General features: G+C 37.8%; 1 protein-coding gene across 1 annotated transcript in view; it reads right to left on the reverse strand.

Annotated features, from left to right (window-relative positions):
- Nucleotides 1-23,212, reverse strand: part of CNKSR2 (connector enhancer of kinase suppressor of Ras 2) — a 197,754-nt gene that overhangs the window by 42,289 nt on the left and 132,253 nt on the right. The window contains exons 14-20 of the mRNA XM_009321156.1: nt 18,678-18,726; nt 17,641-17,813; nt 15,448-15,521; nt 12,925-12,996; nt 6,687-6,754; nt 1,314-1,414; nt 19-120 (exon numbers count right to left, since the gene is read on the reverse strand). Of these exons, the coding sequence (XP_009319431.1) occupies nt 19-120; nt 1,314-1,414; nt 6,687-6,754; nt 12,925-12,996; nt 15,448-15,521; nt 17,641-17,813; nt 18,678-18,726 (639 nt within the window). The remainder of the gene's footprint in view (nt 1-18; nt 121-1,313; nt 1,415-6,686; nt 6,755-12,924; nt 12,997-15,447; nt 15,522-17,640; nt 17,814-18,677; nt 18,727-23,212) is intronic.

The following is a 23,212-nucleotide window of genomic DNA, read 5'->3' on the forward strand; positions in this document are numbered from 1 at the left end:
GCGGGGGCCCCCCCCCGCCGCCTCCGGGCGAAACTCCTCGTGCGACGACTGCGACTGGGAGGTCTCCGTGGACGAGAGTCGGCTGTGTTTTGGCTCCACGTAAGGGCTCGCGCAGCTCATCTACAACGTCAGCAATGGAGCAATCTTCAGATCAATGTAGACCGGGACCTACTGCTAGTAATAATCACATACTTTTCATTGCCACTGACGGCACCCAGTTTAGTAACGAAGGCACAAACTTACCTGATTTACCTGCCCTGATCCTAACTTTAAGGCATGCACACATCTACACATGTCACACCTATGGGCCAACACTGATACTTAGTCATAATAAGTATCCTTATTATGTCCCTCGGTCTATAAAATAAGCCAACACAATTATTTGCAGAAAACTGCAGAATATGGCACTATGGAAGACACAGAAGAGACGTGCCTGGTCCATTAAAAATCTTAAAAATGCCATCCAAATGCCTGTTGTCATCCTATCTTGCTAAAAATTTCTTTAGCATCGTCTTTGCAGTGCTTCAGTGCAGTTCAAAGATCTATGACTTTGGAAGATAAAGTATTGCATTCAAATTAAACATCATGAACACTCTCTTTCCCCAGACTTTCCCAATTTTTCAATCAAATTCTTTGCATTTTAAAAACTGTATTCAAGTAAGGTATATTAGTTAATACTGTCTGAGTGTACGGACATGAAAATTAAAATTGCCAGTACAGAGTAAGAAGTCCATACTCTGGTTTTATACCAACAGCTGCTTCAAGAAAGAAAGAAAAAACAAATCCCCTTTTGTTCTAATTTATACAGAAACCTACTTTTTCACAACAACAGAACAACTGGTATCACTGTTTGGGATATAAGAGAGAACATTTTTATGTTGGCATTTCTGTGGAAATTCAAGTGTAATTTGTTACTGTAAAGCTTCACAGCACAACTGTTGTGCCTTAGAGAAGAGTCTGTGCTGTTACTGAGGTAACAATATTTTGTCAGAGAAGACGATAAGGGGGCGGTGAGGGATTGCATGGATGAGTAGGGGTCCATCATGAACGAAGAACAGGAAGAAAGAATTCTGTAACTTAATCCATTTTGTACAGCAAATGGGATTATAAATCCGTGTTCTCTACACACCAGTGGAAATAGCAATGATGGCTGCTGAAGTTAGCGATGCATGGTACTGAACAAATACCTTAAGTCAAGTACTGACTCAAAAAAAATACTGGAGAGTGTCCTAATGCACGTGCTTTTAAGCAGAAGAGTTGGTAAAAGTGACACTTTCTGTAGTCATTCCTGTAGATAGTTGCAGGTGACCTACCGAAGGAGGCCGTGGGTATGTGTCGTACGGAGGTGGTGGGCTGTCTTGTTTGGGTGTCGACGGAGTGTCGGCTTCCTCCTTATCACTCTCACTCCAGTAATCTGTAAGTTACATACAGATCAGATGAAAAACTACCAACACGTTTTGATACTCAGAGACTCACTTTCACAAAAGCAACTGGGAGCTCCATCCTTAGTAGTACTGAGAGTTAAACACCAGTCAATGCTGACTCTGTAAATGTTAGCTGCTGTAATTTGGAATCGCTTTAATCTAAAGAAAATTCAAAACATTATGGGGTATACTAAGTCTAATGCCCCATGGCAGAGATATTAAACAACAACCTGCAAAAGAGCCACAAATTTAACTCTTGTTCACCCCTTATAAATACAACATGCATACAGAATACTCCTAATACAAGTATCAGATTTTCAAATTTTTATGCAGCCATCAAAATAATTTTGATTGGGCATATATTGACTGGAAAATACGGAAAGTATTTTTTGAATAGAAAGGATGAAAAATGTAACTTGCAGGAGTCTTGCTGACAGCAAATAACATTAACAAATGTAATTAATACCAACTGTCAAATCAAACAAGTAGTGGTTATTGCACACATGACTAATCAATGTTATTTCTCTACCCGTTTTCTCCATGGTATACTATCAGTTATCCAAGCTTTTCAATTAAATTTCTAATAACAAACAGCTGCACTTAAATAAGACAGAAGAACTTTATATCATATATCTGCTTCATAAAACAGATGCTGCCCTGTTATCCATGCAAGAACACAAAGGTGATATAGTAAGGAAAAATATGACAATGATATTTAAGCACAGAGTACCAAAAGATGGATGAGAAAATAAAAAGGACACAGAGCTTGTGGCTAAATTTAATGGGATATGAGGTTTCATTTTGTCAGGAAATCAAGTCTTGGCCAAACACATTTCATATGTTTGGTAGCTTGGCCAAAGGGGAAAACACATGGAAGAATGTACCACGTGGGAATTTATATTTATTCTGTTGCAAATATTTTTGAAGCAGAACAGCATCTAACTAAACGGACACGGGACCTTAATATTCCTTACAAAAGAAAACTACTTAACTGCCGACTCAGCTCAGGATGGATAACTTTAACGTTTCTACACATTGTAAGACTTATGCAAACATTTCTGTTGTCACTTTGTTTCTGACTGTATTACCTTCTAGTATTTGGGTAAATCACTGTACAACAGGACATTTTAGCTCAGTCTATTCACAGACTAATCACAGGCAATTTTAACGTCGCCTAGTAAGTGTTCAATGACCTGCATGACTTACTACTTTCTCTTTAATAGATGAGGAGAAAAAGATTGACTGTTGCTTCACAAACGATCTAAACCAAAAATCCAGGTTGGCACAACATGTAATTTTGGCTTTAATGATTTTTTGTTACCATGATGATTATTGTATTGTATGATTAATGATCTACCGTACCTAATCTTATTGAAGATTTAAAACAAAAACTTACCTTACAATGACACCATCTTGAAACAGCTGTCCCTAAAATGCTGTATATGTTTAGACTGTAGTAGTGGTGGGGGCAGCCTTATTTATCTATTTATTTTTTCCAAGCAGTATCAACTCTGTTTTAACTGTGGGTCTCTTGATTTGCTTCCTGCAAGCTTATGGATGAGAGATTCTCTTCAAATGGTAAATAAATAGCATAAATAAATTTTTCATGACTATGAAATAAAAAATTCCAGAAAATTTTGTCTCTAGGAATCTGCAAATAATGAATTTTTGGTGAACGAAAGGCTAAATCAGAGAAAACTCTTTTTTAAGTCACTCCTTGATTTAAGAAAACTTGTTTCCAGCAACTCAAAAACCTGAAAATTTTGGTATATAAGCATGTTTGTTCCTATTACAGCAAAGCCTAATGGCGTGACATGTGGTGAGAGGCCTGTCAGAATTGCATCACTCAGTGAGATTTCTGCAGACTTGGAGCTTAACTGTTTATCCTGAAAGTAAAATTTAGCAGCCTCAGTGCAGGTTCCAATTTTGGCTAAAAATACAAAGATGTTCTTGCTGTCAAATCCACATACAATAAAACACTGTATGATTATTATGCTTTTGCGCACCTTGCCTCAGACAGGGAATTCTGTTGGCAACCTACGGCTTGTCGAGAAAAACTCTGCAGTCACAGGGGTCAATTTCCAGATGAAATGTATGAAAATAGCCTCCCACCAATTTTTAAAAATGTTCTGCTTTTGGCAACTGACTCATTAGTCTGTCTAAAATGCGTATAATGCTATTGAACAGTTGCCCTATTTCTCTCTGCAGATTTTGTCCGATGCAGTGACGGACAAGCTCAATGCATCAGGCATATCTTGAGAGCTTTCTGAATGAGTAGTAGACTGCATAAATTACATATAAACTAACACTGACCTGCCATTTGCCGATTAAATATTTTCTATTTATATAAGCAAGTATTTTTCCTCTGATTTTATATGACTGGGAAGTATATAACTTCTAATCCAAGGAAGTCCCTTGCCATATTGCAAACTTTCATTGTATTTAATATGGAAAGTTGACGATATTTTTATAAAACTGTTCTGTACAGAATGTGACATTTTTTTCAGCAGTACACCCACAATTCGGTGATTCGTGCATCTCTGAAGCACTTGAAATATATTTATGCACTTTAGATTCAGAACCATTCAACTCTTAATTGAAACAGGTTTGACAACTACTGTTGATTTGTTTCAGAGGTATTATAAAGCTTTGCTGCAAAGGGCTGAACTGAACAGAAATAAAAGACCTTTTGTAAAATCAAGTATGTAGATGACAATTGCCACAGTCACCGAATACAGAAAATTCCAGCTTCACAGTTTTTATAACTGCAAAAATGCTTGAAGTGATAGAGAGCTTTTACTTTGCTAACTTGATGCCTCTGCTAATTAGGGACACCACTGAGCTGTTTAATAGCCCTTTTGCTGGGAGCCAAGGATAATCACCAGAGGCATAAAAACACTGTATGGCAGCAAGGGGGGAATGTGATACTGATTCCCACACTAAACACAACTAAGCAACACAAAGAGGATATAGTTTTACCTGCCTGTATTTGATAAATCAATTCGCGTGAATGGCGTTAGAGCAGTAATAAAGAGCTCCGTCAGTGCCTGGGATATAATTTCCATAGTAAGTGGGGTCTCAGTGATTATCTTCAATAGGGAGACATTTTAATAATAGGTAACATGAGGCCTGAATGCACATGATCTCATGTCTAGGAGCAGGATCATCTGCTATTTTATTACTCAGTGATTGCTTGGTAGCAAAAATATTTCTCCACATCCATGTGGATTTTGAAAGGTGTGTCATGTCTGCAATTGTGCACTTGGACAGTGTTAGCATGACTGTTCATACACCTTTTCCCTTACTGTCCCATGTTATTGTAATTCTAGTGCCAACCTGCTATCTGTAAAAGTTTGAATTTGGCTTTGAATGCTAACACAGAGGATTTCCTAGAAGACTTGAAGATTCAGAGTTTGTTCACAGCCTCTTCAAGCAGTGACAGATGGTATGCAGGTTCCTCCAAACTGGTTGTTGTAGTGTGCTGCCTGGGGAGTACAGATTCCCAAACTGATTTTGAAGTCTGGTGAGGCACTGAGAACATGACTGGAGGAACAGTGAGCATCGTGCTGCTATCCTGGGCTGTGTGAATGCGGAGGGCCTGGTGTTACAAATGACATGATGTGCCAAGGACCATACCAGACTAGGGTGTGGGCAACACTCCCAGGATAAGCAGCTGCACTTACTGGAAGACATGATTAGAAATGAGGCAACAGCAGGTACAACCTAGTTATGTGCGAGAACGGCAAAACGCCCAAAAACCTTCCCACGCACGCTGTTGCCACCGAATTACGGTAGTATGCTGTAAGCCACTGCTCTTCAACCCCAGGCTGATCCCTCTAGGATGCTCTGTGGTGAGGCAATCAGGGTATGAATCAAGGCAGACGTAATTTTCTGATGCTGTCTTTTAATCTTCTACCACTACAGAATATCCTACTCTCTTGGTGTTTCTACCTGGCTGCTGAAGTCACCCTTGCTTCTCACCGGGGAAAGGGGTTTTTTTGCACAGTATCTCCCAGGAAAACAGCACCGCAGTAACATGTTGCAGAGAGACAGACCATGTTCATCTTCCTCCTCACGGTATCAGACCAGAAGGTCAGGGCTAAGGCTGCTGTCACATAGGTTGGTACAGAACCATGACTTTGGGGGGCAAGGAGGACACCATGTGGCAAATTTTGAAGCCTAGGGATAGCCTTTTGAACACAAGTCTCCCTGAAAAATGGTTGGAAATATAGTCTTTGTAAAGAAAAGACTACATTAAATACATTGCTGCTGCAGCTCCGAGCTGTAAGCTTTTTGGGCCAAAAGACAGAACCTTAGAAGGAAGGCTGCAGAGCCACAGAATCAAAAAGTGAGGTTTTGACTCAGCGGGCAGCAGGCAGACAGGCATCTGGATAAGCTCTGGATCATCATGACCACTGCAATTTTCTGGTGCCTGCTGTCAGGTACATCTGTAAAAAAGAGCATGGATCCAGAAGCCAGCTGCTTGCCAAAACAGCTAGAGGGATAGGAGCACTTCTGTGGACCCCTGTCACTGGCAGTTCTAGGAAACAACCTCACCAACACAGTGAGGACTGACCCTTTCTTTTTCACGTCTGCAAACAGGATTTCTACTGCAGCGAACTAAAGCAAAGTGACTTATTATTTTATATATGCTGGTTTTTTAAACCCATGAAATATTAGACATTAAAAATAAACAGATGTAAAATGCTGTAAGCCTGCAACTCCAAATGAAATGCCAACAGGGCTTTAGCACACACCTCAATATAGCAAAACCAGCAGAAATCACAAAAAATTAAATGGCCTTAAAATTAAAGACTTTAGGGGAAATCCAATTACGTCAACAGGCTTTAGAAGAACGGTTTTGTTCCTGACACCAATTTCATGCATTCCTGTCCCCTGTGAATTCAAACACCAAATGCAATGTTTAAAAAATTTTTTTTAGTTCGCAGATTCTTAAGTTTCTTCTGATAAGGGGACACAGACTCCTTGGTACCACATGCTGGAGCTTACTGGCAGTACATTTGCTGCTTTTAGCTACCTTCTGTGGCCTTCTCAGAAATAATCCAGTGTCCATGGACCAGATTCTGAAGGAGCTAATCAAAACCCCTGAGAGAGAAGGAATTCTCTAAAGCAACAACAGTGATACCCATATGTGAATTGTTTTCAGATGACGAGAATGAGGCCTAATACACAGCAGGGAAAAAAGAACAGATGAACTTGTGATAAGAGCCGACAGGAGAAACCAAAATAACAATACATTACCTTGCTCTTGTTTGATCCTCTCCCTTTCTGCATAGCCAGCAGCAAGCATGTTAATTCTGTTTAGCCATCTGAAATAATATTAAAAAAGCAGTGATACCGATCCAGTCTCTTAATTTTTGGGTGCATTTCTACAAAAAACAAAGTTAGGAGCATCTGAAGGAGATTCAGGACAATGCTATTTTTCATATTAGACAGCTGTTTTCTTTGATACTCTTACTCAGGGAGTCTCCAAAGATCTATGATTTTGCTGTTGAACAAATTGTTTTCACAGCAAAGATTTTATTTCAAATGGAAAACCATGTATGATGTCAAACATCTGTAAAATAAAGGATTTGGAGATAATCAAAGAGCTATTAAGTCTGCTGCTCACAGATCTGCCATCACACCAATACTCCTGCTGTTCTGATTTCTTAAGAATAAACACTACTTTTCAGAGATTTAAGCAATATTTTAAGGCCTGAATTGGCAATTGAGCAGAGGAACAGAGCAGAAACCAGCAGTAAAAAGAACAGGTTGACTCCCAAACCCACAGTGAGGTTTAATTATGCCATTATGTGTTTTAGAGCTTACCTACAGTGCCAAGTACAAAGAGAAGGAGGCATAAGAGAATTCACTTTTGTGTTCGAGTCAGAGAAGCAGGGGGAGAAAAGACAGTTGCCTCAATGCAATTCACGTCTAAGGCTTTAACCTCAACTTAGACTTGAAAAAGTGCTTCCATAAACTGCACAAATTAAAAAAAAACCCACCAAACTATTGCTATTCTCTTCTAGCAGGGCTGTCACTGCCAAGCATACACACAACTGCCTGTAGCAGTGCACTGCTTCAACCTGCCCTCTTCCCCCATGGGGCTCTCAGTGTATTCATTATCTAAATGCTTACACTAAATCAGGTCCTCCATCAACAAGGCTTTAAACCACCATGGCAATCTCCCCTGGTTGTCCATTCCATGGTAAACCTGGAATTACTTGCTCCAATCATGCCATAGTCAGGATTTGACAGGCCTGGTCTGCCAACCTACTGGCCTGTAATTTTACTGCTAGGGTATACAGAAGGACAACTGAAATTAGGTTTGCATTTTCTTCAGGAATGTGAAACCCCTGTTTCAGAAAACTGTGCCTGATGGGTTTCATTTGCACACTGTATGCACGGAAACAGGATGTAGTATTGTCTCAGCAAGGGATACACCTTTGTAATCACTCCTGCATGCCAGCCTTCAAGGCATTTCAGTGCAGGGTAAGCAGGCATCAGATCATAAAAGACAGCTGCTCTCCTCAAAATTAACTCCTGTCACTGACCTTCCACAAACGGTGACATGTATGATCTGTAAGTCACGTTAATGGTCCATAAATCATTGTACATTGGGAAGAAAGCTAGACAGAATCTCCTGAAGTGATTACAGAATACTTCATGTTAGCATACAATCAAAATTTCTGCCAGAAGAATAGGGAAGCTGAAATTTCAGTTGTAATTGTTAGGAAGTGCCATACACTTATAAAAATAACTGGCACATTGGAACAGAAATCCAACAAATCGTGTCTCAGACAATGATTTCACATCTTCACAGCAGAAAGATGACCCACTAACAAAGCTATCTTTTAGGTTCACATTCCTGATATGTGAAGGCTTTCTTTGGGGAATAAAGCTCAGCTGTCTCGACGGCTCTGCCAGCCCCAGTGAGAGGCACTGAGGCAGGAACCTCACCCAAAGCACTCCAGCCCAGTGGAGTGGTGCCGAGGGACCAGCAAAGGCCACAGACTTGTCCGTGCCCAAAGGGTAAAGCAGCACAAGATGACAAGTGCCTGCTCTGTCAAATGGCATGGCAGACAGTGGAGGTGGCCCTTTGCTTGCCTCTCACCTATTTTGGATTTCACGTTCCTAATTCAGCTCATGGCTTACACACCCCCCAGCGCAGCCAGGAGGGAACAGCCACCTACGGACCCCCTTTGGATAGGGCTGCTGACCGGACAGTATTTGATGATACACCTATAAAGGTTCTCCTGTTGGAAAACTTCATTCTGTCCTAAATATGATACGATTGCATTTTGTGTTAAGTGTGCGTGAGAGTGAGGTAACCAATTAAATTGACAAACACTTAATTGACAGTCAATTGATACTGCTTACAGCTATGGTAGCTGATTCTTTCCAGAAAAATGTTATTTCCTGAAAAGTATAATCTAATGAGAACCCAGGAAATGTATACCAGTCTGAGAGAGAGCCAGCAGACTGACTTCACATTTAATGATTTTCTGCAGGTCATGATGTGTGTCATGGTCTGGAATATCACCTGCAATGCCTGGGGGGTGAATGAGAAGGTACTGATGTGGTTGTAAACTGTTAACAACCATGGCTTTTGAACGATTTGCTAGTTTAGAAAGTAAAAGAATGGTATTGACTTCTGCATATTTTCTGATATGTGGCTGCTAAAGCTTCTTCAGATATGGTTAGAATGGGTATGGTTAGAGAATTAATATTATTTCAGTAAAGCGTGGCTAGAGTTATGGTCATTGAAGTTAGAATCGTATGAGAAGTCCAATGCACTGGGCTTGTATCATGGGGAAACATAAAGATCTTCTGCAGAATGGAAGAGGAGTAAAACATGCCCGCTTTACAACGCATTGGGGACAGAAGTTCCAAGCATACAGTTATACAAATGTTCCTTACTATGAGTATTAAAAGATACAAAGCCCTAGGACATGCTAAGATTTAAATCTTTCTTCCCTGCGGTGTGCTGTGTCCTGGTAGCCACTGTAACTTTTAGAGGGCAAGAGGACAAGAAAATATTCCTTCCTTACTGCAAATGAAGCTTTAATCTTCTTGTGAGAATTACAAAATCTATTTGTTAGGTACGACAATAAATACAGTAGCACTGGTAGTTGCAGCAGTCATCTAGCTTTTCTTTTTTTTTTTTTCTTTTTAAGGATAGCACATACATTTCTTGTCAGTATTTAATTAAAACGATTTTATGACACATAGAAGAGGATTAAAAAACCCCAATCTTTCTGTAGACCTGTTACTTCTGTAAAGAAGAATGCACAGTACTAGCACTCTCACAGAATACTAGGAAACAGTCTTCTATCTTATCTCATGCTCCAGGTAGATGCAATGCTTTTAGTCAAAGCAGGGTGTCAAATTGTCCTTAATCATAAAGCTCGAAGAAATAGGACAAATTTGCTATATGGGAATATGGATACCTTACAGTGTCTGTAAGTACCCAACTGCAGTTTAACCGGAATGAAGAGGCCTGTAGATGATGTGGGAGAATTTTTAGAGGCCTTCTTCACTGAAATCTTCCAGACACATTCTCATGTGCTAATACTACAAGCTGACTTGGCATCTTTCCTCTTGACCATAGAGCTACAGTAAGGAAGAAAACTCTCATAAATGTCAGTATTCGATGTCACAAAAAGAGAAAGAGGACAGCTCAGTTACAGCAGGTCAAGGAAGTTCTCAGACAAATATTCCACATGAAGTTACTGTCTGTATTTCCCTGCCTAGAAGATATAATTTTGGCAGCCATATATGTCATCACTTAAAAAATGGACAGTTTGGGAAAAAAAGGAAGAATAAGAGTATTGTAAGTGTTTAAGCCAGCCAACCCTGAAAAGGATGCGTTTGCCTCTGAGCTGGTGATCAGGATTTTTGAGTAAAGAACAAATAGTTAGTCCATAAAGCAGCTGGCACAGTTACCACGGAAAATCAAAATAAAGTTTCATATAGTATCATCAAGTAGAAACATATGGACTGCCTTCTACATCAGAGTATTTTCTTGGAATGGGAATAACAATGAATTTCCAAGCAAGATGTCTCTATGACTATACACTTACACTAGCAAAACAGTACTTTGCATCAATAAAGGATATTCTGTCCTTCTCACCCAGACTAAGCATGTTATATGGGTAGAAAGAACACTTTTGCTGGTGCAACCATGCAGATGAAAGGAACTTCAGATGCCACAACAGTAAAGTTCAGTGATCATAGTTCTCCAGACTCCTTCCCAGCATAATGGTGTGGCACAGTCATAAAAGTAGTAAGAAAATTTGAACAGTGACAGAGTTACCTAAGATTAAAATACCCATTTTACGTGAGTAGATACACACAAACAAAAACTTCATATCCTGCATACGCTTTTTTTAAAAAAACCCAACTAAATCATTTTATACAAGGGATGAAGGAATTGAACCATTTTGAACTTTCAGTTAGACTATGTATTAGCAGTTTTCTACTTTTCGTTTCTTCTGCTTCAAGTATAAACAGAACTGAAATGACTGCATGATACATAATTAAAATGTATGTCAGAAACCTGACAAAAAAAAGAACAGAAATTGATCAAAACAGTCTTAATTTAACTTAATAACTTGATTCTGTGTTTGACTTCAGCTAGGCTACAGAATGCTTTTAGACAGGAAGTATTTTATTTACTCTGCATTTGAAATATTATTTTTCAGTAACCCACTTTTTTTTCCAATATATTGAGTTAATTCAGTGTTTCTGAAAGTGAACTACTTTTTCTAATACATTAAACAAAGAGAAAAAATAAAATTATTTGGTGAGACTCTGATGGCAACTCAGAGGTAAGAATTTCAAGTAATTCCATAGACCTTGACAGAGTTGCTTTAAATTTACATGTGTATAACTCAGATCAAAATTTGGTCAAGCTCATTCTAAATGAATTAATAAGCATGTATTTCAAAATATGATAAAAAGACTATTTGTGCTGGGACATTAAAAATCTTTTAGTTCTTGGGTTTTAGACTGTGCAATATATTTTTAAAGAATTGATGCGTATTTGCTGCTGCTTTTGATTACTGAACAGTTATATAAATTTTTATCCTTAGAAACAAGGTGCCTTGTCATACTGACTGAGGACCTGCTGACAGAAATTATTTATCTACTGCTGTAGTTCAGGATATGTCGAATAGACCATGCCATTATTCTGTTTGCTGTGCAGCAAACTGCATTTTGAGTGACTGGCTTGACAGAATTATCAAGGAAAGGCAAGCCTAAAATTTTACAAACAAATAAAAAGGTTTTAAGTTTTCTAACTGAGGAGAGACTTTTGAAGTGAGCCTTAGTCATGCATGAACTTTTGAAAAAATGTTGACAGCTATTTCTAAATGAAAACAAGCATAGTATAGTATCGGCATACTTTTCCAGTCAAATATTCTCAGTAAAGAACTGGCAGTACCCTGAAGGTGCTCTGCCAGGTAGCTGAATCTAGTACACACAGGAGAGATGAAACCATGATTATAGCACCTACTAACAGTTTTATGGATTGAGTTTTATCTCCTTTTTCCTCTGTTTTAAAAGCAATTTTGCTCAGTGAGGATGTCCACAGACATTATCTAAGATAGAACAATTCTCAGGTTGCAATAATAGATTTTTGTTTGTGTCCTCTGTCATATGATGAAAATGGTGTATTATTTTGAACTGAATTAATTTCAGTTTATGTTGTGAAAAGAAATGAAATAAAACCCCAAATACTTGAATAAAAGCCATATTTTTAATTTACCATTCAAATGAATTAAGAGGAACTGTGTTTATTTTGTGCTGAAGTCTCAATCATTTTTCTGAAAAAACTGCACAAGTGGCCTAAAATAGAGACAGTAAAACTCAATACCCAAAGAACTAAGACTTAAGTCCTTGTTCTTTTTGAGTTGCTGAAATTTCCCCACTAAATTCAATACAACCAAAATTTCACTTCACCATGTAGGTTAAATTCATGGCAGTAGAGAGAATCTGTAATATTCATTCCTTGTAATCTCTACCTCCTTTTTCAAGACTGGCAGAAGAAAAATCAGTGACTGCTTTAAATCTTTCTCCAACTTCTCATTCCCTCCAGGGCCAGAAGTAGAAGCATCCCCAGAGCAAGCATCACATGTCTTTGGGAGTATGTTAGGAAGCAGAGTTGGAGAATCTGCACAGCCAAAAGCAGAAACCTGGAATTCTGAAATTGTGTTTGCATGTTGTTTCACATACTGTATTTATTTCTTTTTAGAAAGAGGGACTCTTGTTTCTAAAAATCTTCAAACCTTTCTTTCAAAAAAAAGTAATTTTTGCATGAATTGAAAATTTAGCATATGCAGCCACTCAGAAACAATGCTACCCTGCACTTATTTTTCTCAGCTATTAAACTTAACTTTTTAGATTAATACACAATTGATTATCACGGTGTTATTACTAGCTCCAAGGAGTGTCACATTTAAGGAACGGTTCCTTGAACTTTGCTAGATTTCCTTACCTGTTCATATCATCTAGATGTTCAGCAGCAAAATAAAAACTTTTGATCTTAGGATGGCAGGCTTTGAATGCACTGTAGAGGAAAAACATAATTATAAAAATGTAATGGCACAACTCTTTTTTTCTTAATGTAGGATAGTGTGGTCACCAATGAGATGAGTTCAGACTTCGTGAGTTGTTGGATGCCCCCAAACAGTATATAGACATACAACTTTTAGGATTGTGCCAGATTTCACCAAGTAAAGTGCTCTTCAACTACCCCTTTCTAAATAATGCTTGATTCATATGTGCATAAATACTGTTCGACAATCACCTGCAGTGTACTATATTTGGATAAAGTTAACCAGTTAAGGATATAATTTTATGTATTAGATAATTTTGCTGATATACCTATAGGTGTCAATTTTTTCTGAACAGAAAATTGACTGAACAATTTATTCGATACAACAGAAAAACTCTCAGTCCTGCTGATTTCTCACATCCCAATGACCTTGACATTACCTAGCTCTAATGACTGCGTTTCAAACAGAAAAATGTGATGTGCTGATTGACTTCTGAAAAGCTGTTATAAATCAACACCACGTTCTTGAGGTCATTCTAAGCAATGGGCAATTACATCTCATCTTTTCTTTCCACCAAAGTAATCAACATGACTGGGCCGAGAGAATTACTGCATTTCATACATAATATGAAATAAATTACTAGAAAGAATTTTTTAACTATGTTGGATAAAGATTTATGGTGAAGTACTTGAAGATCCAGAAAATGTATCTGAAAGTAATTAATAACTTACAGTACAGAAGAATAATTTTTGAGAATAGCTTGAAGTTCTCTCTTAAAATAAGAACAAAAAAAAGCGTAACAGTCCCAAAGAAAATAAGGAAAACTGCAAACATGATACATGAAGAATATCATCACCATCTTTCTGAGTCACAATGGATTTTATATATATATAAAAAGATATATATAATGTAATAAAATAATTCTCACTCTCTCTAATCATTGTGTCTCAGAAAAATGGTAATGATGTTCTTCATGTGTATCATGCTTGCAATTTTTGATATATATGTCTGTGTGTATACATATATGTAAATAGGTTTTAAGAAACCAGGGATATGAAATTGATATCCAGCAAAGTTACTGCTAGTGAAGGTAACGTAAAATTGAGACAAAAAGACTTCCTCTAACGCATTAGAGCATGACACAATGTTATGCAAGTGAAAGCAGATGTACAGTGACATCTGCTCAGTTTAGAAAGACATCATCAAGTTACTGAGACCCAACTTGCCTTCTTAAAATTGTTACAGCATCTGTCGTCTGGATTCTTAAGAGTTTTTATTCTTTATCTGCCACCCAAGCAAGGAATTTTAATAGCCACATTTTATGTTCTACTATCCAGTAGATACCAAATCAAGTAAAAAAAACAATTTAAGCAGGGTGCAATTCTGAGAAATGAGCTGACTTTATGCTGCTGCCCCAACAAAAAAGAAAAAATGAAGCACTTCAGCAATGTAGCCCAAGGACACAGGACAAAAAGCCCAAGCTGATGTATCTTTTTTTTTTTTTAAATGCAATTTTCATTTTCTGCCCTTTGAGACCATCATGAAGAGCAGAGTTCATCCTGAAGAGATATGTAGACCAACTGATACAAGGTCAGTGTCTTCTTTAGAACTGTATGCACTACAAATCATACCATTTTACTTTTGCAATTGCTTTTCTGTACAAATTTCAGTGATTCCACAGTCTTGATAAACTTAAAAGAACAGTAAAAACCATTACAAGGCAAGGCAGAAAGTTTTCAACAATGACTCTGAAAATACCTCTATGGGAGTATGCACCTGTCACAATGCTACATATGCTTGAATTTGCATCTAAATAAGAAATGGATTTGTGCAATGGCACAGTTCTGGACAGCAGCACACACAGCTAGGTGAGAATAAAAGTCATTTGAGACCTTTAGGTCATACCTCAAAAATACAGGAATCACTGTCATTCTCTTTTTTTACTCTCCCTCAGGACTGATACACTGTGTCAGCAAGCTGAGATGATGCTAACTATTTGGAGTTACGTTAAAGATTAAGATGCCCGGCCACGAACTTGGGGACTTTTTTATTCGGCTGGTCTCTTTATTATGCTTAAAGATCTTTATTGAGCTTAAAGGTATCACACGCACACACTCCAACCCCCAACAAACAAACAAAAATACCCCCCAAAACAGAAAGGAAACAAAAGAAGAAAGGAAAACTAGGAAAATAAAGGGACAGAAGCAGCCAAGCAGCCTTCTTGCTCAATTAATTTCACTCCAGTCAAGCACTGTGATTCATGATAAAGTAAAAAAAAACTTCGTCGGGAAAGATGGCACACGGAAACCACACTGAATTTGCCTGTTCTGTATGAGCTTATTCTGTGATACAACCAAACGATCATTGTAACAAAGTCCATTATGTCACTGTTTTAAGGCAAAACCTTGTCCTTTGTTCCACTTTTTCTATTGTATCATTGCATTATTTTTGAGCATACTTACTATTTCTTGCGGCATTCACTGGCTCTGTCAATTTTAAATTCAGGTAGACTGATGAATCCTTCCGCTTTTTCATCCTGCAAAGATAGTTCTAGCTATTACTGTTGTTAAGGTGTCAGAAAAAAACCCCACCACGCTGCAAACTGAAAGATATTTTCCCTTGCCTGCTTCTTACACAAGCAATACTAATGTATGCTCTGCTCTGGCAAACCACAGAAGTCACTGGGACTTTTGCCAAAGTAGTAAGACAGATCCCTTGGTGGAAAATACAATTTTAAATACCCAGTTTTCTCAAACAATTTCACAGCTGAACCAGCATTTGAAAATACACAAAATGACCAAATGTATTCAGGCAATTAGCTATTGTAATTAGTTAATTTTGGGGGAAGATGGACTCATTAGTAAGGAGAAATGCAGCCTACTGTAAGAAATAGGGAAAAAAACAATTTCAATGTGTGCTGTTTACCATCTTTATATATCGCAGCTAAAAGGCATATCTCCTCAGCTACTTTCATCTCTCCCCAACACTCAAGAGAGAAGACATCTGACCTTCCTCCCCTCTCCTCTAAAGACTCGCACATAGTTTATTTTATCAGATATTCAATCTCCCTTGACTTTTCACAATTTGAAAGCATTATTTATTTTAAGCCACTAATACATCAATAACACAGACTCTCTTATTTAACTGCTCATAACTTTGCATGAGAAATTAATACAGGATCATGAAAGTGAAGCTGCAGAAAACACAGATGTGTGTTAAGGAATTCCACGGAATTACATCTTTTTCTCAGAATCTCCATGGTTATTTATGCTACATATGCAGTCAATATGACTATATGCTTTCTTAAAAATAAATATAAAACCAGAACTAAAGTTGTTCTGTGGAAGGTACAAGATTGTAACAGGTTCTGCATTAGCAGCTATTTTAAAATTGAAAGGACACTGTTTAGAATAGTCTTGCTATTTCTTTTTTGCATGGTTGCCTAAGGAAACAAAATTTTGGCAAGAGCACTGTTTGCTTGTCTGTCCATCTGCCACTGAGGCTCCCCCCGCCAGCTTTTGAATCTATTGGTGATTGCAGACACTTTGGTGAGGGAGCTGAGGTCTCAAAAATAACTGAGTCTCAGCAAGTCTCAGGGAAACCTGGGACAGAGGGAGACAGAGGTGCTCAGACCACTGCCCTCTCCACAGGAAAGTAAGGCACAACTCAGTGGTTTCACGTGCTCCTTGGCCACGGCTTGTGACCAGTCATCATACTTGTAGATATGAATTACCGCCCTGATGAAGACCTCGTAGTAGACCTTGAGGAGGGAGGATAGAGAGGAGGGCTACTGATCTGAAGCTGGGATCAAGGCACAAATGGGATGAGTCTGTGGGAAAACAGGCTTCGGTAACTGTTCATGGAACAACTTGCTTTCTGTCTACTCAGGGAAAAGTTGGGGATCACAGTATTTTAAAAAGGTTATGTAGAAATGCTTGCAGTGATTAAAAGAACAAGTCCAGGACTAAGTGCATCCACATGTTGGCAAAGACTTTATCTCAGGATATTTACTAATGAGATTAATGGGGTTTAAAATGAAGGTTGCCTAACTCACTGGCAAAAAGCTTTTTGCCAAAGCTGATATAAATAATCGTGTACTAATGCAGAATATGTTACACAATCAAAGCTGTACACAGTTCAGTTGGGCTGCTCCGGTGCTCTTAAGTTCAGCATATATGAGCACCGAAATCATATCAAAAGCTAGAAAGAAGGAATGACAGGAGAACACAACTGAGAAAACAAAAGTGTCTTCCTTAATTGCCAGAAGTTTTGGTGATTTCACTAGCACAGATAAACAAGGAACACCAGGCAGCACATCATTAAAGTTTACACTCCCATGACTAAGCTTGAATGACAGGATTAAATAACTACCTTTTCCCTTTCAAGGGTTTGAGGATAGATTTATTCTAAACTGGTGAGAGCAGTACAGAGGAAAGTGTGTTATTTCTCCTCGTAGTAAAAGGTGAATTTGAAGGACCAAATAACTCTGGACCTTAATGGTAATTTAGTCAGGCAGTTAATATTAATTTCAGTATGATTATTTGGGTGAATAAAGTTATTCACATATATAAGCACTCAAAGCACTGTTTTCCCACTAAATTATGACAACAGCACTACACAGGGTATTTGTCGAGACAATGAGCACAGATGCTTACCTCTTCATTGATATACCAATATAGAGATGTATCCTTCAGGACAAACCAGTATTTTTTCCATTTCTGAGAGAAATAACTCTTGGCATCTTTCTTTTTCCAAAGCCAGCCTTCACAGTCCCCTCGACCAAGATCTTTACATGAGATCCGTCTTTTGCTTTTACCAGGAATAGGAGCTGAAAATGACAACGAGTTGATGTGAAAGCGTTTGACTTGTCCACTAAATCAACTAGACAGCTAGCCAGAAATCAATATGTTTGCTTAAGAAAACCAATTAAAAATTTCAACCTCAATTTGCCATGAATAAATTATTACAAACATTCTATTTCGACCGCAAAGTCTATGAAAGGCATCATAAGGTGAAAACCAAAACAAACCAAAACAAACCATGTTCAGCACCTCACAGAGCTCATATTCTATGGATAAGACAAAAAAAAAAAAAAAAGAGCAACACAGAAAGAGAAGACATTAGAGAAAAGAAAGGCAAGATATTTAAAAATAAGAAAAAGGGTTATTTGTAATTTTCAACAAATTAATATTTCACATCAGATTAAAGCACACAGCATATAAATTCATTTACTTTCACACTTGGCTGCCAAATACAACTATGTAAGTACTTCACGGGTATTCAAAAACCTTTCTTTGCAACTCCTTTTGCAACTAAACAGTTCCTAAGGCCTTTGTACTTCTAAATCAAAGGAGGAAAATTTACTATGATATAAATTGCCTGACAGCTTAGGTAATGAGCAAGGGCTGCAGTAAGGCATTACATGCACCCAGCTGGAAAAAACAGCCCTGGCCCCAAAGAGGCTAGAGTCTAAGTATTAAAAAAAAAGACAACAGCAGATATATGCAGGTAGAGGAGCATTAGGAAACTATGAGAGATCAGTAACGGACTAACACCTTCTCAACATGATTACATTGAACTAAACATTGGATCGGAGCTAACAAGTTCTAGTTCTTCAGATACTGCAATACCATAAACATTAATGTTGGCAATTCCCTTCCTACCAATACGTGAAAAGAAATTTAATTTTTACCTTTGTTCTTCTTTTTACTTTTCTGCTGTAGAGAAGACTGCTGAAATGTCTACAAGAAAATCAAAATGGAAGAAGTGAAAATACAGTGTTTATATTCAACCACATCCTTATCATAAAAGAAGTGTAACGTTGCGAACACTGAAGTCATCACCAGGTAACACCAGCCAACAGACTTCTACGCCTAAGAAAAAAGGTAGTTTTAGTTCATCTGTTCATAAGGTGGTAAAGCAAAAGCACACAGTGAAACATGTTAAAGTAGACCACAAATTAGTTTGCCAAAACAACTGACGTTTCTCTCTAAAATGGTCGCTCTTCTCGCATTCTGTTAATAAGGAAGGAATGTCTCCCTTTGGTTAGTATGATAGTGAAGCTACACAGCCTGTGCATTTCTAATACATCGTCTAATTAAGGTCTTCCTGACATAAATATGCAAATATGCAAATTAACACACTGCCTAATGCCGGTGTGATGGCATTTATACGATGGTCTTTAGAACATCAGACAATTTGCTCAGAAACGGGCCTAATATTTTTGAAGACACCAACAAAATTCTGCTAAATCACAACTGGGAAAAAGTCTCCCAAATAAATATTCTGAAATAGAAAACACTTCATTTTTTACCAGGTTTTGCCTGGAAGTATTTCCCTCCAGTTGATCCACTCCCATGAACCAACCCCATTGCCTTGGCAATGAGACAGGATGGAAATTCTTCCTTTACTTAAGATCCTAGCTCATTAAAAATGGCAATACACATTAACACATGTTATGGCCATTTCTGTTAAAAAACTTTGACTCGGGTAATCACCATCATTCTAGTGAATTAAAAAAAATAATTCTGTAATTAATCACTCCAAAATTTAAAGGCACAATTTTAGTTTTGAATTTTAGTTTTCTACAAAGATAGACAAATGCATTAGCGCTGAAAGAAAAGGCCACATTAGTGTGTCTGAGTATTAAAACCTCTGATTTCAGCTTACTATGAACCAATACAAAAATCAAAGCTTTTGTGCGACCTGATAAAAATAAATCTTAGCAAAAGCACTGACAGCCCTGTGAGCCCAAATCCTGTTCCTAGCAGATAAGACAAACCCTCACCCCAGCTTACAAGGCTCCCTTTTCAATTCAGAGAGCTGCTTTTCTTTTCATTTTCTCCTCCCTGCTTCCTGTACACCTGAGCTCACATGCAGGAGACCGAGGCTTAGCTTCCAAGGGATGTCTCGCCTCACAGCTGAGGCATTCTCAAGCAGCAAATACTAACATGTCCATGGGGATAAATTACCAGCTGTAGAACGATAATTAAGTGTAATATAAAAAAATAACTGACTCCGTAGAGGTGCTTATCCCTTGTAGACCGTATCTGAAGAAAGCTACTCAACTGTATTGCCTCCTCAGATGGCCAAAACAGGCCTCCACTGGGAATAAAAAGGAGCCCATTTGTTTTCATTCCCTGGCTCTTGTCCTTTTTCTTCTGCTATTGGTATCAATTCAATTAGCGCCAGCTCTCAGCAAGCCGAGACAGCAACATCATCCCAACTTATGTCACATGAAATATTTCGATCTGCATAGGACTAAGAGAGATCTTCACGGCCCAGGAATGACAGAGTGACTGGGCAGAAGTGTGTAAATAACTCCCCCTTAGACGCGCTCCCTCTTAGATGCTTTGAAAATCCTACCTAATTCAAAGTGGTTGAAAAAACATACACACGCACAAACCCAAAACTTTAGCACTTCTCACTTCACAACCCAGACAATTTCATTCTGCTGCTTGACTTTTCTGCATTAATATTTCCACAGTGCCAAAACAGAAAAGGAAAACCTCCACTTGGTTTTCTTATAAGTGATTGTGAAAGCAGATGAGAACAATACGAAAAGCCTTCTCTTTAAATGTTTTGTCTGTAAACTGAACCCACAAACGTGAGCTCGCACCTCTCAACTTCTGAGTCAGTTTTTGGGAAGAAAGGGTAATGAAGCAGTATCAGTTTTTAATAGGAAGACAACATGTAATTTAGATGTCCAGCCATTTTTCCACACATTATGTCATATTGCAAAATAGAAAGGTTTTATTAAATTCAGTTATTATTCTAAATTAGCTCATTAAATTAAATTATAATTAAGGACAAAATCTACAACTGAGTGAAGTTCCTGGGAACTATTCAGCTGACTTCAGTGATTTTAGCTAACACTTTAGATTATTTTACATAGACTTCAGGCTTCAAGTTGGTTCATCCTTTGCAAAAACAGCACCAGCTATTTTTTTCGTTTTACCCAGAAGATGTACAAGCAGTATGCATTAGGCAGTGCCATTCAGTTTCAAACTCGCATGATACATAATCCGAAAAAAACAAGTGAGGATGAAATCTAAAAATGCTTCTTCTGTTGCTTTTTTGGGGAAATTATCGAATGCAATCTGCAGCCTCTTCCCAGTTATTAGATAACACTTAATGCCATTTTCTCAGTGCTGTTTAGAATCACAGAATGATGAAGGAGGTCGTGTCCTTCCTCCTGCTCAGAGCAAGGCTTGCTTTGAAGCCAACGCTGGATCATGTTCTTCAGGGTCATCTCTAGCCTAGATCCAACTATCTCCAAAGAGGGAGATACAACCCCTACAACCTCTTTAAGCGACCTGTCCTAATGCTGGCCACCATAATGTTTCCCCTTTTACAGCTTAATTCTGTGATGTGGCAAATATGGAAATAATATAAATACTTTTTAATGCCACAAACCCTAAAAATAGGGATTCACACCAAAGCCAGAAATTCAGTTGTACTAAAGCAAGTTTGCTGCAAGATACTGTTTAATCACCCGCCCACGAGGCTGGATTTCAACATATATTCACTGCATTTTGATTCTGATACATCTTGAGCTTTGAGCAACTGCTTTCACATGCATCTTGTCCCAGTTTCCAAGAATTCATCTCTCCTACTAATTCTGAGAGCAAGCATGAAATGAAATAGAAAACAGCATTCTATATTAAAGAAAGTTGTTAGTAACTCAAAATAATAAATAAAATGGAAACAAGACTGTCACTGAAAAGATGAAATAGATGAATACCTTAACCCAAATGGAAGTTGTCACTCCTGAAGAAAATTTGAAACTGTTTAATCAAATTCTGAATTATATGCTTTCCAGTTGCCCAAAATACAATTAGCAAAACTTTCCATTATCCAAAAGCAAGGTGTCACTTGATGTTTAACATATATCAAAACTCCCTTGAATACCCCAAGCCTCAGTTCTTTGAATGCAATGATTTTCTCCTGCAGTATGTGATGTTTGAGTTTGACTTATTTAATAAATAATACACCTAAACTAAGCCCTCTGACAAATGCATGTCTAAATGGAATATCAAAGAAACATTTTAGGTATATATATGTCTGCCTTTGCTACCAGCAGCCTCCAAAGCATATGTATTTCAAGAGGAACAAAACATCATTTATTATAAGGATTTTTGCTATGTTTCTGTTTTGTTTTGTTTATTTTTTTTTAACAAAGGTGCTAGCCTACCTCTAGCCCTACCTTTCTGAGGGCTTAGCTGCACACCCCATCAGCCAATGGACATATCACTGTGCATGGAAGAGCTGTAACAGTTCCTCTCTTCCTGCAACTGTTCATTACCAAACTTGCTGTGTGGGTTATATTTACTTTAACACTCTTCAAAATGATTGACAGAGTTCTGAAAGCCCATCAGAAGACTGCACAGCTGTAAATAGCAATCTGCCCTAGGCTATGCCTTTCCATGCTTTTAGGATTATAGCGCAGTAACACAGCTACATAGTAAAAAACTTCCAGGTGGAGGCTCACACTAACAAAAGAGGTCACCAACGACCTATAACTGTATTTGTTCTTTTAGCAAGAAAATAATCACATACAGATGGTATAATCAACAATATCTGCATGCACGCAATCACGCATCAGCATCTTCGTATGTACAACACAGAATTTTCAAGAAATGAGACTATCAAGTTTTTCTCTAATCCTCAGAGTTATCCACATTTCTGTCTGTTTTCAGCTCTTGGGATAAAGTATTCATTCTTGGTTAGTACCACGCCTTCTGTATATTTGCTCAGAAAGGAAACAAGATTGAAAGTTAGTCACTAGCATTCAGAAGTGTGAAAATGGGAGTATTTATTATTAACTACTTAGTAGTAATTTGATAGCTCTCTATTTGGAAAAATGTATTTAAATAACAGTGTTAAATAATTTAAGTTTCAGTTAATTTATTTCATGCCAAATAGGAAAATAAACTGATCTTCCAATACCAATATTAAATTGGAGTGAAACTGCTATCAGGAGGGATGACTATTTGATAAAACTCAGGTTATGATTAAAGTTAGAAAATTTCTATTCCAGTTGATACCTCAAATAAAAGTAGAAGACAAGTAGACTGGTTATCAAAACTATTGATTTGGGAGGACTGGTTATTTTGCCAGACTTCAAAAGTCTGAGGAGGAAGTCTAGAGATTTGGGGTCAAACTATTCCTATATAAGAGCTTCTCTAAGTTCTAATATAAATTCCATGTGTGACCAACAGAACATAA

Source organism: Pygoscelis adeliae, unplaced genomic scaffold, assembly GCF_000699105.1.
Source record: "Pygoscelis adeliae isolate BGI_AS28 unplaced genomic scaffold, ASM69910v1 Scaffold53, whole genome shotgun sequence".
NCBI lineage: Eukaryota > Metazoa > Chordata > Aves > Sphenisciformes > Spheniscidae > Pygoscelis > Pygoscelis adeliae.